Below are 13,589 nucleotides of genomic sequence, written 5' to 3'. Positions count from 1 at the left end.
AAGTTTCAGGGTTAGAATCTTATTTGTCTTTTTAAATCATCCAGCCATTTATTACCTTAAATATTCTATACATGTATACCAATATATGTCCTCAGATGTGTTTTAAATTTCACTGTATGCTTTTAAAGTGATATATTTAAACAAAATTCGGCGGTATGTGAAACCCGCCCTTCATCGTAAAAAAGCCTAATGACACTAGGTTAAAAACAAATATTCATATAATACAGAAAAATACATGTACACCATTTTACACTAAACTTAGTTTTTCCCCTAAACCCACATCTCAATTGAAGTTTATAGTTTCAGGAGGAGAGGGGGGTGCACTCTGAGTTGCGCCCCCAAGCTATGCCCATTCTATGATGTCTAGAACTCAGTGTTATATGACAGCTGACAAAAGATCAGATCGCAGTTTTTATGCCGATATGTTTTTAAGAAACGTTTTTTAGACATAAAACATTAATTTTGAACGTAAATATGAAAATTGCGATCTGCGGATCTTTTGTCAGCAGTCTTAAATAAATGGTTTTCATACGATTACGCAAAATTGGCTTATTTCAAGACGAAAAATTGAAAAATTGTCAAAACGGTCAATCTGTGAGAGTGCAGCTTTAAGCAGCGCAAGGCTTACGACTAAATATATTATTGAAACGGGACCATGGAATCCCTGCAACTTATTGTATGCACAATGATTTATAGTTACTGAGGGCATATCATTGATTGGTTGATATATTGATTGGCAAGCTATTACTTAAGAACATTTATATTTAGATAATTATATATACCATAATACACACCATATCACAAGCGGATCCAGCAGGGTGGAGGGCGCATCCACCCCCCATAAATTCGTCCAGATTACTTTTTGTTTCAATTAAGGAGAACAAAGTAATAAAATAGTGCCAGAATGCACCCTTTCGGACTAGAAATTGTTAAAAAATAATAAAGATAAGCACTGACAAAGAAATTGTCTACCATAAAAATGATCTACCCTCGTTATATAATTATTAGTATATTGCATGGTGTAAGATAGGTTCATCCAAAACCGACCGTAAGGTGTTTTGCGGAAACAACATTCACCAAATTTCCGCAGAACACCCCGCGCGAGTGTTGGAACGTGCCTATATTAATTCGCGTAAAGATAATATGTGCAAAAATTTGGATAACAACAGCATTTCTTGAAATATCGATATTCATCAAAATAACTAAAATGCATGTAATAAACAGTTTGTTTAATGAAAGAAATGAACAAAAATCTTTTTAACACATGTATGATTTTTGAAATATTACTAATTATTAAAAAAATGTGTACAAAACAAAGACTCACGACGCACACATCTTTGCATCGTTCTACACAATTCCGTCGAGGAAATTTATTGGCCAAGGAATGCATCGTTAAAATACAAGCAAATCTTAAATATGTCTTACTTGTTGAAGCAGAAAATAGCATAGTCTTTTATAGGCTAAGAAATATTTCCATTTATTTTCTCTCAAAAAAGTTATTTAAGAATTAACGTCACTTTTTTGTTTAAAATAGGTTATGACCCGTGGTGACTCATGTTGAAGACACGTGATTCCTCACCCTGTGTATGCCCCCAAAATGATATATTTCAACAAATGCCTTTAAAGGGATGGGGGTCTTCCGCGAAACGCGAAGCCCACCCTTCTCCGTAAAATACAATACGGTAGAATAAAATATGCATGTTAGGAACCTAAACAAACCATTTTACGCTAATATTACCTTTTCCCCAAACCCCGCATCCTATTTCAAGCTTATTTTTTATTTCGTAGGAGAAGGGGTGCGCTCTGAAATGCGCCCTTAATCTATGCCCACTCTGTGATGAAATACTGTGCCACATACCAATAAAGATAGAAAGGCTTTAAATCGTAATTATTTAGGCGTAACTCCATTTTGGGCGTAAACTACGTTTAAATAATGAAATCAAATCGTAAAGACATTATTGAATGGATTTGCCCGTAACTTTTCGAGTGTCACCGAGTACTCTTAAAGCTGCACTCTCACAGATTGACCGATTTGACAATATTTTTTTGTTTGTTTTAGAATCAGTCAATATTTACGTCAATGTCTAAAAATCAGTGATATAAGACTGCTGACAAAAGATCAGATCACAGTTTTTCATATTTACAATTATAAATGCCGACAACTTTTATTTCTTAAAGCGTTAGTAACGCTTTTAGCCATAAAACATTAATTTTCGAGCGTAAAAATAACTGCGATCTGCTGATCTTTTGTCAGCAGTCTTACATAAATGGTTTCCAGACATTTACGCAAAATTGGCTTATTTCTGGAAGAAAAATTGAAACGTTGTTAAAATAGTCAAGCTGTGAGAGTGCAGCTTTAAGCAGCGTAAGGCTTATAACACGACAAAGATATATTACTGTTTCATCATGTTCATGGAAAATGATAATACTTTAAAATACTGATGACAAATCATTGATTGGTTCATATATTGATTCAAGCAATTTATTAAGAGTATCTATATTTAGATAAATATTTAGATAAACTATATATACTATACCATAAACTATGTCACTAGCGGATCAACCCCCCCCCCCCCCCCCCTAAATTCGTCCAAGTTTACTTTTAATTTCAATTGAGGAGAAAAAAAGTAATTAATTACTCCCAAAATGCACCATTTCGGACTAGAAAATGTTCTTAGAGGAGAACCCGCCTGTTAACACTTTAAACCAAATATTTTTCGATTCTGAGGGAGGTGAGCAAGTCAAAAGGTTACGCCCCTAAGTTACGCCCTCTCTAACGTCGAATCCTGGAGTCGCCCCTGGATGTCACTATGATAATAATACGTTGCAACCTTGCCTTATTGTTTTATCTAGAAAGTAATTAACTATTGATTACAAATATACAATTTATTAAAACCACAATCTGAATAACTAGATCACTCATTTCAGTGTGTGTACACCACGTGGAAAATAACGTCATTTATGCTACGTCGGAAGGCAACATTTCGCTTAAAATTCAGACTTAAATCAAAGGTAACTTTTATTTCAATACACCATTTAAAAATAACACAAAGGGCAGTCCATGCCGCTTAAAGAGCCCCGCCTTCGTTTTATTACCGAAGTTTGATAAGGTGATTAGTTTCATCAAACACTTCCACGGGCGCAACTGAGCCTTTTTGAAAGGTACTCCCTTGCTAGAAGGGGTCCGGGGGCATGCCCCCCCCCCCTGAACATTTTTTAGAGAAGGAAGCGATATACTGGCGTTTCGTGACTATCCAGAGGCTATATTGACGACATATTTGGTTGAAATAAAAAATAAAACAGATTAAATGTTAAATGTTATTGTATTCAGGGCTCTCAATAAGTTTTGAAGTAGGAGGGTGTTCAAGGTAAGTAGAAAGGGGGTCTGGGGGATCTCCCCCAGCGGTGTTTTAGGGGCAGAGCCCCTATTTAGCAGGGGGCTGCAGGCCCCCGGCCGAAAACGATTTTAAGCATTAATATGAATTCAGTCAAGGTTAGCTCTCATTAGAGCATAATTCCTGCTTTGAACATGATTTTACATATGTAAATACCATTGATACAAGTAAACAAAAATAATCCTTGGTTCAAAAACGTACATATTTTTATTTAAAAAAAGAAAAATTGAATTAAAATAGTCATCTAGAATAGTCATCTTCTAATCAAAATAGTCATCCTCCAGCTCTGACTCATCAGCCCATGGCAGATCAAATGCCCTGCTATAAACCAGCTCTTCGTCCCGAACCAGACCCGCAATCTTGTCTCGGGTCATAGGTTTTCCACCTTTAGTACAGAAGCATCATTTAACATGTACAATACAACAACATGTATTATGAAAATCAAAGATTAAAAATGCAGTATTAACAATATTGAAATTCTTAACAACAGATGTTAAAATAATTTGGGCAGGGTTTTTCCTATTGCAGTGTTACTTGATACCTTAAAGCAATAACAAGTGCCCCTCTCTCCAAGTCTTCAAAAAACTGTGAAAGTTAGCATCATTCCTGAGTATCAAACAGCTTTAAAGTTTATATATATATAACAATCCACATACCTGTATCAGAAATATGTCAGATAAACTAGCTTAAAGCAGTCATTGTAACAGAAAACTGGGTCTTTCAAAAGAATATCAACACAGTCGAAAATAATCGTATCCGAAATATGTGCAGTTCTTGCAATGACATTTCAAAGCCACAATTGCGCCGTCATTGAGTCGCCATAAATATAACTGGAATATCATTTATATACCTACATAGAAACAAAGAACGATTCCATTTATCTTTGTTTGACATCGTCCTTCCCGTCTTTTTTACTTTTTGACATTTTCGCATGTTAATGTTTTTGTTGTTTTATCGAATATTTTGCTTGTTATCGCCGATGTTCTGGGTTGTACTTTAACAAATTAATACGCTGATATCATCTCATGTTATTTTAAATAAGCGTCTGTCGGATTCAAAGCACTCCAAGTCTTGTAGATGCATATTAGTTCAAATACAAGCGTTTGAATACCACGATGCAAATCGGCAATCGGGCGCATTTAACAATAAAATTGATCGTAATTTACATTGTTTCAATTCATTTTTTTACGTTTAGACAAAGTATTATCTTTATTTAAGATAAGGGACATTTTAAGAATAAGGGACATTTTAAGAATACAATCATGACATATTACTAATTGAGAAGGCAGTTGTTAACCTGAGAATAGCCGGGTCATACAGCCATAATTGCCGGGGGATATCCCCGGGCCCCGGCTCTTATTGAGAGCCCTGGTATTGTTTCTCTGACACACAGTACATTTTATAAAACACATCTGATTTTATAAAACTTCCTTATTGTGTCTTTCACAAGCGACATTGAGCTTTAAACCTTGAACACAAACGCAAGGCGTCCGTTTTGTTGGTTAGCAAACTTAAACTTTTCGACAACGCGCCCGGCACTGATTTCTCTTTCTCTATACACATTCATGAGACCAAGACATTATAGGCGCTCAGTACCCATCGTACTTCTTAGGTATGTCTTGACCCTTCTCATCACCGAAAACGACCGTTTGGCTGTTACCGTAGACACCGGCATGACCATTAAAAGGATGAAACAGTGTCGTATGCTTGGGTAAAGAGCTTTTTGATTCCGCTATTGACGCCGGGGCAGCTGGACGGTCAACCGCCATCGTCCAGTCCGTCCGTCCGCCACATACGCCGCCGCTCACACTCGCGGACAAAAATGGTTTCATCCACATCTAGGCATGCGTGGAAGGCTTGGTACACTTCATTGATACTGTCCCGGGGAAGACCGTCATTCTTATTCTACAAAAAAAAAATGCAAACGTTGCGACATATGTTTCATCATTCATTATATAATGATTTAGTAAACAAATCCAAGGATGTATATAAATGTATGTCAAAAGATACCTTCAATGGAAGAAGCTTTTGGGCACAGAACCGACCATGGCCCTGCATCAAGCGTGTTTCTTTTTCTACCAGCAAGTGGTCGACGAAAGGCCAAAAAACATGTTTCTCTTCCGAAATTCAGACGTGTTGCCTGGGGGCGTTCGGCCGATTTTGTTGACGTCCATAATGTCTTGGAGCGGAGGGTATGACGTCAACGTCACAAGCAATGTCCACCACCTTCTCAAACAGGCTGTTCCAGACTTCATCGTCATTTCTCTCCGCCTGAAAGTATTAGGATTCGTAAGGACATTATAATAAATTATTATATATATAATCAGTTTATGCTTACCCGTTTGTGCTTGATATTTAACATTTATCATGAAAAATGGTAAATAAAATTTACCTGAAGAAGAACCATAACGACCCGTGTGTTGTTAGATGCATAAAGCAAGTCACAGTCCTTCGCCTCTAGTATGTTAGACAGTGGGACTAGGGCTGACAGAAGATGTTCAATCGCCACCAGGGTCACAATGAATTCGAAATTCGTAACTGACAGTTTGAGTACCGCAACCTTTGTATGCCCTTCATCGGCAAGTCGGTCGAGTGTCGTTACCACAGTCCTACAGGATAAAGAAAATTATGTCCGTACCAGTATGGTGTTTGGTTAACAATAAAACAACATTTACGCAATAATTTCATTTTCGAACGTATAATCAAGATTGTTTTACTGGGGGAGTACCTAAATCGGAACAGTACCTAAATATGGAACACCCATTATAAAAATGTTTTTCCGATCGAGATCAGTTTATTTACGATTTTAATCAATAAAGACGCTTGCTTCAGATACTAGTTCCAAGGTACACGATTCTCTGGTAAGTATTTCAAATACTGTGATCATTTAAAGTTTTTCATGTTCAAATGTCAATACATGACATGAGGGGAATGACTTCATGCTTGCAACAATCACAGCATATTGGTACAGCCTGTATTTTACTGAAACCATCAAATTTTACTGACAAAAATGACAAAAAAGACAAGCTGGAAATAACATAAATTTATTAATTTACTTAAACAATTAAGGAGCAATAATTTTAAAAGAATACATAAAAATGAATAACGACTTAAAACTGTTCCATATTTAGGTACTCCGAGGAAGAAAATGGCAGTCCTCGACTTTGCAGTTAATAAAATACTTTTCATGCAGATTGGTATTATCATGAAAAATGACATTTATATCAACAAATTGGTCTTGAATCCTAGTAATACTATGCTGATGGAAGATTTTGTAGTTGTGGTGCAAGTCTAACTAAAAATATTTCAAAAATAGTGCCAAAAGTGTTCCGATTTAGGTACTCGCCCAGTACCTGTATGATAAAAGGAATGTGTGCAATGCGTCCGCACGTGCCGATCAGCGAGTCTCACAAAGAGATGAGCCGCGTCCGCTTCGTCATGCCTTCCCTGCTGACATCATCTCCTGCAAGCGTTTCTTGGAATTGAAGTAAGCGTTTTGCGGAGTAGTTAAATGCGAATGCCGCCTGTTGCACCGTACTCATAGGGTTTTTGGCATAAACCTCTTTGGATGCATGGTTTATGGCGATGTTCAAACAATGCGCCTTGCAATGGGTATATATCGCCTCTGGTATGAGGCATTGCATCCTCGCCTGCACTCCACTATGTATGCCTGACATATTGCTGGCACTGTCGTACCCCTTGCCACGCATTTGATCCGTTTTGACACCTTAAAACGAGTTATGATAAGCATTAAAGGACGTTTTTTAAACAGTAGGTAAGTTTTATTCGTTTTTCTACTGTTTCAATCTTTTAGCAAAGACCCTAACACGACATTACATAATATAAAAAAAACGGCATACAACAAATGAAAATTACATACAGAACAAAAAGGGAAAGGTTTCCTGAAGGATACATTTTTTTGTATGTAATTTTCATTTGTGTAATAAATCTAAATCTGACGATTTTTTTAAAGATCTTTTATATGACTGCATATGTGTTACAGAACCATGAAATATTTTCAATAGTATTGCATACCTAATTTAGTGAGGTTTTCAATGAATGCATTAGCCAATGCCTCTCCAGTGGTGGACTCGCATTGGGAAATCCCGAGGAACTCCTCATGTATCTCGTCGTTCTCGGGATCTACAAAGCGCACACATAGGGCCATCTGCTCCATAGTGGCAGCGTCCGTTGCCTCGTCCGCCATGAAACCAAATACGCCAGCGTCGTCACACCTCGAAACGATATCGCCACCTATAAGTTGGTCACAAATATCTATCAGATCATTCTGAATCTTAGGCGATGTACGAGTATATCGGGTTTTAAGGGCACCATTAACCAAATGATCATTGAGAAGCTTATTATGTTTTTGCCTGGAAATGCAACAGTGCTTTTAAATTGCTTTATCGCTCATCATGGCCCCTAAGTGCAATGTTTTGCTGACCACAAAGAATAATTGTTTCAACAATTGACACTAGAATCTGACGATTCTCTTCAACCAAGGCGTTAAATTGAGATGATATTGTGCACACAATGTCTTTTTTCTGCCCTTTTAACACGGTCAAGTATTTCTCCGCGGCAATTAATTGGTCAATATGACATTGGGATTTGCTATGTCTTTCTACAATCTTTGAAATATTACACCAGTCTGTAAAAGATTCCCTTTTCAAAGTTTACTACGGGCCACCTGGTCACCGAAAAAGAAGCACGGCGCGCAAAAAACGTCATCGGTGCACGGAGAATACCTCAGCCATTAATGGGTCCTGAACCAGACACCTTGGGCCTTCCGTAGTTTTCCACCGCTGAATCTGTAGATAAGATATATTATATGTGTACTTAAATTATTTGTTTTGAAAACTTTTAAAAAAACTCAAAATAATAGTTTATCGTACAATGTTGACAGCATTAAAAGCTTTTGCTTTACAATGCTATGAAGACGTTTCAAACGTGTTTGCTACTCATAATCATACAATGTTGTCTGCTATTTACAAAATCGTATACCATACAGTACTGAATGTTTTCTTTAAAATAATGCCTGTACAATCCCCAAGCATGGAAAAATATCTTCATAACAAAACATACGATTCTCGGTACAGAAGGCAATAAATCGGTGCTTAACTTTACTTGCTTAGTATACAAATCCGACGTAAACATTATTTCATGAAATATTTGTATATCTAGGTACAGTGCAGAGCAATTATTTAAAACATACCTTGAGGGGAAAGAACAACAATGTGCCTCGTCCCATGAAGTGGACAACATGACAAACTTCTGGGCATCAGTCAAAGGCTGAATACTGCTAAAAAACATCCGGATATGGCGGATAAACACATGAGGATGCCATTTTGAAATTGCTGATTACTCGGAATAATCTCGGTGTACGTATATAGCTGACGTCACAAACGTGACATCATTGGAGGTATAGTTAAAATTAAAAAAGCGGACACATTTAGTTATCACTCTTCCGAAAACTAACATCGAAGTCATAAGTTCGAAAACAGAGTTCTGACAAACCACAGAGTCAGTATATATGTGCCCATACCCGCCTAAGCCTCTGGTTTTTATTAAAGTTTAAGCCTTTCTCTTTTTCCGATAACGGAATCGAATTGTACGCACGTGCGTACAGGTGTACGACTAGTTACGTCCCTGACTTCGACAAACCTGTTTCCAAAATAAGGTTTTGACATTGCTCCGTCAGACGGCCGTTTTGTCAAAAGGTTTGTCGAAGTGTTTAAAGAAACTAAACTTCAATCAAACTCTGGTTACAAAAGACCAGCAAAATTCGAAGAAAAATATTGCCGTCCGACGTAACATTTATGACGCAAATTATCACGTGGTATACATACACTGAATTTAATGCCGACACAGCGCTGATTTTTAAACGATTTTTAAAAAATAACAATCTCTATTGTATAGTGACAAATTCTACTTTCGTTTTCTCTTCCTTGTAATGAAGTCTAGGTGTATAAATAGTATCCATGCAGTTTACTTTCATTTTAATTCGTGCCGTGAACACATGTGTAAGGGTATGTTATTCTTCTTTTCCTTGTTTTGTAAACATTTGAAGCTAATTGTTTGAATAATTTGTCACACTACTCGTACATGTAAGATATACATAATATTTGTCGAGGAATTTGTTCTAAATCAGTTACATATTCAGATAAGCCATAAGGATACAGGAAATTTATTTAGTGATTCTACATTACATTGGTACATACGTTAGTATGTGAAAACATATACGGCGAAGTCAGTCAGTTGAATATTTATAAAGCAGACACGAACAATTAAATTAATTCAATGGCTACCTGTCCTTCTACATGTATATTGAATGTACATGCCTAGAACAGCCGGCATAATTCGAAAAATATTTCAGTCGGTGGTGTTTGAAAACATAAACTTGAAATACGTTATGCACCAGTCGATTGTAACCACGGCCCCAAGGTCCGGGGAATAGCGGGGACTTTGACTTTCGGTTCAGCCAACCCCGGCTAAAATCCCCGCCCTGCGGGGACGAACAGATGGTAAAATCCCCGCCAAATGCCCCCGCACCCCAGGGACCCTATGTAAGGCCCATTCCCCCCTATATTTAAAGCGAAGACAAAACCACCGCATTCACCCGGCACCGCGGGGTAACCTGAAAGGTAAAAACACGGCCCATTTCCAAAGCTATCCCCGGTATACCCCCGGACCGGGGGGTGGGGGGGCTCTGGTTACAATTGACTGGTGCATTACGTTTGAATCCTAATGTCGAATCATTTTCATGTAAGCCTTTTTTGTGCAAAAATTGATTTTTTTAATGAAATCTATAACTGGATGGTAAACAAACAATTATTTGATAATCAAACACTGCATTTTAAAGAGTTCAATAAGTTATTGAATAACTGATAAAGAGACCAACTCAATGACTGCATTTTCTGAAAATGATCATGCACAATACGTCTGATAAAATGTCCGTGTTAAGTGTTTAGTTACATGAATATATTTCCCTTTTCAGCTTAATATTACAGGTCTTCTATCATTAAACGTGCAGTAGAAAATATGTAATCTACAAAAGGAGTTTAAAATGGGTAAGTTTATTTTTATTTTTTTTCTGATTTTTATTTATAAGTTTAAACATCATACCTACATTTATATCAACATATGTGCACAGATCATGACTGAAAATCGATATTATAAGATATATGACAAATGTTTAACATTTGTTTAAAGAAAAAATCGATGCAAATTGAGGGGAAATATGCGAATTCGTCTTCTATTAATGTACTACAGATAGCGATGTTCCAAGTTTAATATAAATGAACATTTTGAAGAATTTCAGATAATTTACCATACGTTGATTTACGAGTAGTTTACAAAATGCGTGTTTTTTGGTTACTACTTCGCCGGAACATTTTTATTAATATATGCCTTATATAATGTCAATAACACTATTCCAAGCCCCGCCCCTGCAAGAGGGTGGTGGGTAGTGGGTGGGGGTGGTGATGGTGGTGGTGGTGGTGGTGGGGGGGGGGGGTAACACAATACGGGAGACGGGCCCTTTCCGTATAAAATCACTATGCTCCCCCGTACACACCCAAAAAAGTACACATACGCGCGCGCGCGCACACACACACAAATACACACACACACAACACAAGCTAATACTTTTAAAGGTTATTCACCAGATTGTATTCAATTATACACATTTTGTTTATATATATGATAGTTTTAATGCATGAGGTATCTATGCAAATAATTAAGGTATTTGTGGGTGGCTATCGTTCGGCCTACTTCCGCGCCCTGCTATTAACGCTTTACATCTCTTTCAAAGACATGTCGTATCTTTGACCGGTTTCCTACGAACCAAAATAACATACTCTCTCCGTATTCCACCTTTACATATATTCTCCTGCTTTATACATTTCTTCCTGTTGGATTCCTTAAACCTTTTTTTCTATGCGTCTAGGCGACTCGGATTCTGGATCAGACGCCGAGTATGCGGGGATAGAGCAGCCGCCCATCATCGACCAGCTCCGGCGTATCCTGGACGAATACAGGAATGATGTACAGATCATTAAGGTAATGTCCCCAAATAGGTACCGGGATTGATGTAAGTGTTAAGGTATATGGTCCACAGTATGTATGCGGGGATCGAGCAGCCACCCATCATCGACCAGCTCCGGCGTATCCTGGACGAATACAGGAATGATGTACTGATTATTAAGGTTATGATTAAGGTCTCATTTAGACAAAAACCGCAAAAAATAGGTATCGGTTATGATGAAAGTGTCATTAAGATAAATATCCAGATGCCATTGTTGTTTTTTTGGTTAAAACAAACGCAAATAATATTGTTTTGCATTCATTTTCCGTAGGAGCTGGTACAGAACGCAGACGATGCGGGAGCGTCCGAGTTACGGGTACTTTACCAAGGAGAAACCTTTAACCATGAGCCTCCAACCCGCGGTGATCGATTCCGGAAATTCTTCAAGGTAGGATCAATAGTGTGGTCTAGTCTTAAAATCTGCTCACAACGTCATTAAGGTCTCATGTTTAGCGTCTCATGTTTAGCTTTTCTGATAAACAGGATAATTATGAATAAATTCAATATATCGCATATCCTGACAAGAATGAAATATCATATTATAGTATTTATTTCTACGCGGACTCGACTGATACGCGTTTACACACCGAACGCGACGTGATACAGGACCTCAGAAAAGTATCAGGTCATAGTATCCCACATACATATATAATAATGCTATAAAATACGCAGAAAGTTGCCATAATGAAGATTTGCGTTGACAATGTGTCAGCCAATGAGGTTGTATTCTAAGTCAGTAAGATGATCTGAATTATAATTTAATTGATTAAGCAAGGCTCGTTCGCTACGCTCACTCCGCCCATTCTTAAACATTAAGATTTTTCCTTATGTCATCTAACTATTACTAAAATGCAACCAACATTTGCAGCAAATGAAATTGCATATCAGCAATTATTAAGTGCTATGCTTAATCATCAAGAATTCCAAAATGAGCGGGTGTTTTAAGGTCTGCCGACTGCCACTCATCCAATACACAACCCCGGCGTCAGATTTTCCTTTGACAAAGAGGTACCAAAAGAGGTTCGCAACGGTCACTGCACCCATTCTTAATCATTAATATTTTATTTCATGACAGAAAAACACTCTAACTTTATTGTGTTTATACATTATGATTGATTTTGAAAAGTGTTCTTTCGGAAATGTTTATATAATGTACATGTTTATATTGTATGTAACTCATGGGCTGTAAGCTTATAGTTAATAAAATGTTCTACTTCTATACATATACTTAGGCCAAGACTCGGTTATTTTCCACACCTCGCATGATAAACTTAATTTAATCCCCATCTCGTATTTACTGTAAATTGATATCTGTTTATAATAAACACGTGCATACACTTCTTCAACTATCAAGATGTTTTTTGAAAGTCTATTGATAAGATTTATGAAAAACACGCGATCCTTCATTTTTAGAAAATTAAGTCGTTTGTCTAGGAAGAAGGAAATGATAAGCGACCATTTTTAGAAAATGCATGCAATCCCGCTCGCTTGTTTTTACTTCATGAATTGCAAAACCTTATCGTTCACGGTACTTAATCCCAGTTATTTGGTAATAATGCACACACATGAATGACAAAGGGTGTTTTTATCTGGGTCTGTGGATCGTTTATATAATATTTTGTCTGGGTCTTTGAAGCGTTTAAATGATAGAATACATTAAAGATTATCGCTTTTTAAAATACACTTGATCTTAAAAGGCCATAGTGTTTGTCAATAATTATTTGTTAAACCGTCTGTGAGAAACATTGTTTCCTTTAAACTGCATTTCAGTATTGTAGAATAGTTATTTTAAATGGCATGGAGTTGTATCTAACGTATTGATTGCTTGCTTCAATAAATAAATAAAAGAAGAACTTGATCAAATATTTTCCATTTTAGAGACCCTATGTACAAAGTTTTTTTTTATCGCGCCATTAGCCGCAATGTTAAATTTGGATACCTAGTGACCCCATATAAAAGTTAGTGTTTATTTGTTGGTCTTCTAAACCTCGACTTATTGTTTAGAAGATGTGAGTGAGTGAGTGAGTGAGTGAGTGAGTGAGTGAGTGAGTGAGTGAGTGAGTGAGTGAGTGAGTGAGTGAGTGAGTGAGTGAGTGAGTGAGTGAGTGAGT

At 37.1% G+C, this 13,589-nt stretch overlaps 1 protein-coding gene across 1 annotated transcript in view; it reads left to right on the top strand.

The window, feature by feature from the left end:
* Positions 1–9,389: 9,389 nt before the first annotated feature.
* Positions 9,390–13,589, top strand: part of LOC128246590 (sacsin-like) — a 36,241-nt gene continuing 32,041 nt past the window's right edge. Inside the window, exons 1-4 of the mRNA XM_052964857.1 lie at positions 9,390–9,421; positions 10,390–10,462; positions 11,341–11,453; positions 11,750–11,866. Of these exons, the coding sequence (XP_052820817.1) occupies positions 10,459–10,462; positions 11,341–11,453; positions 11,750–11,866 (234 nt within the window). The 5' untranslated portion in view covers positions 9,390–9,421; positions 10,390–10,458. The remainder of the gene's footprint in view (positions 9,422–10,389; positions 10,463–11,340; positions 11,454–11,749; positions 11,867–13,589) is intronic.

This window comes from Mya arenaria, chromosome 9 (assembly GCF_026914265.1).
Source record: "Mya arenaria isolate MELC-2E11 chromosome 9, ASM2691426v1".
NCBI lineage: Eukaryota > Metazoa > Mollusca > Bivalvia > Myida > Myidae > Mya > Mya arenaria.
The sequence above is the reverse complement of the archived record's forward strand: the minus strand, read 5'-3'. Positions and strand labels throughout refer to the sequence as shown.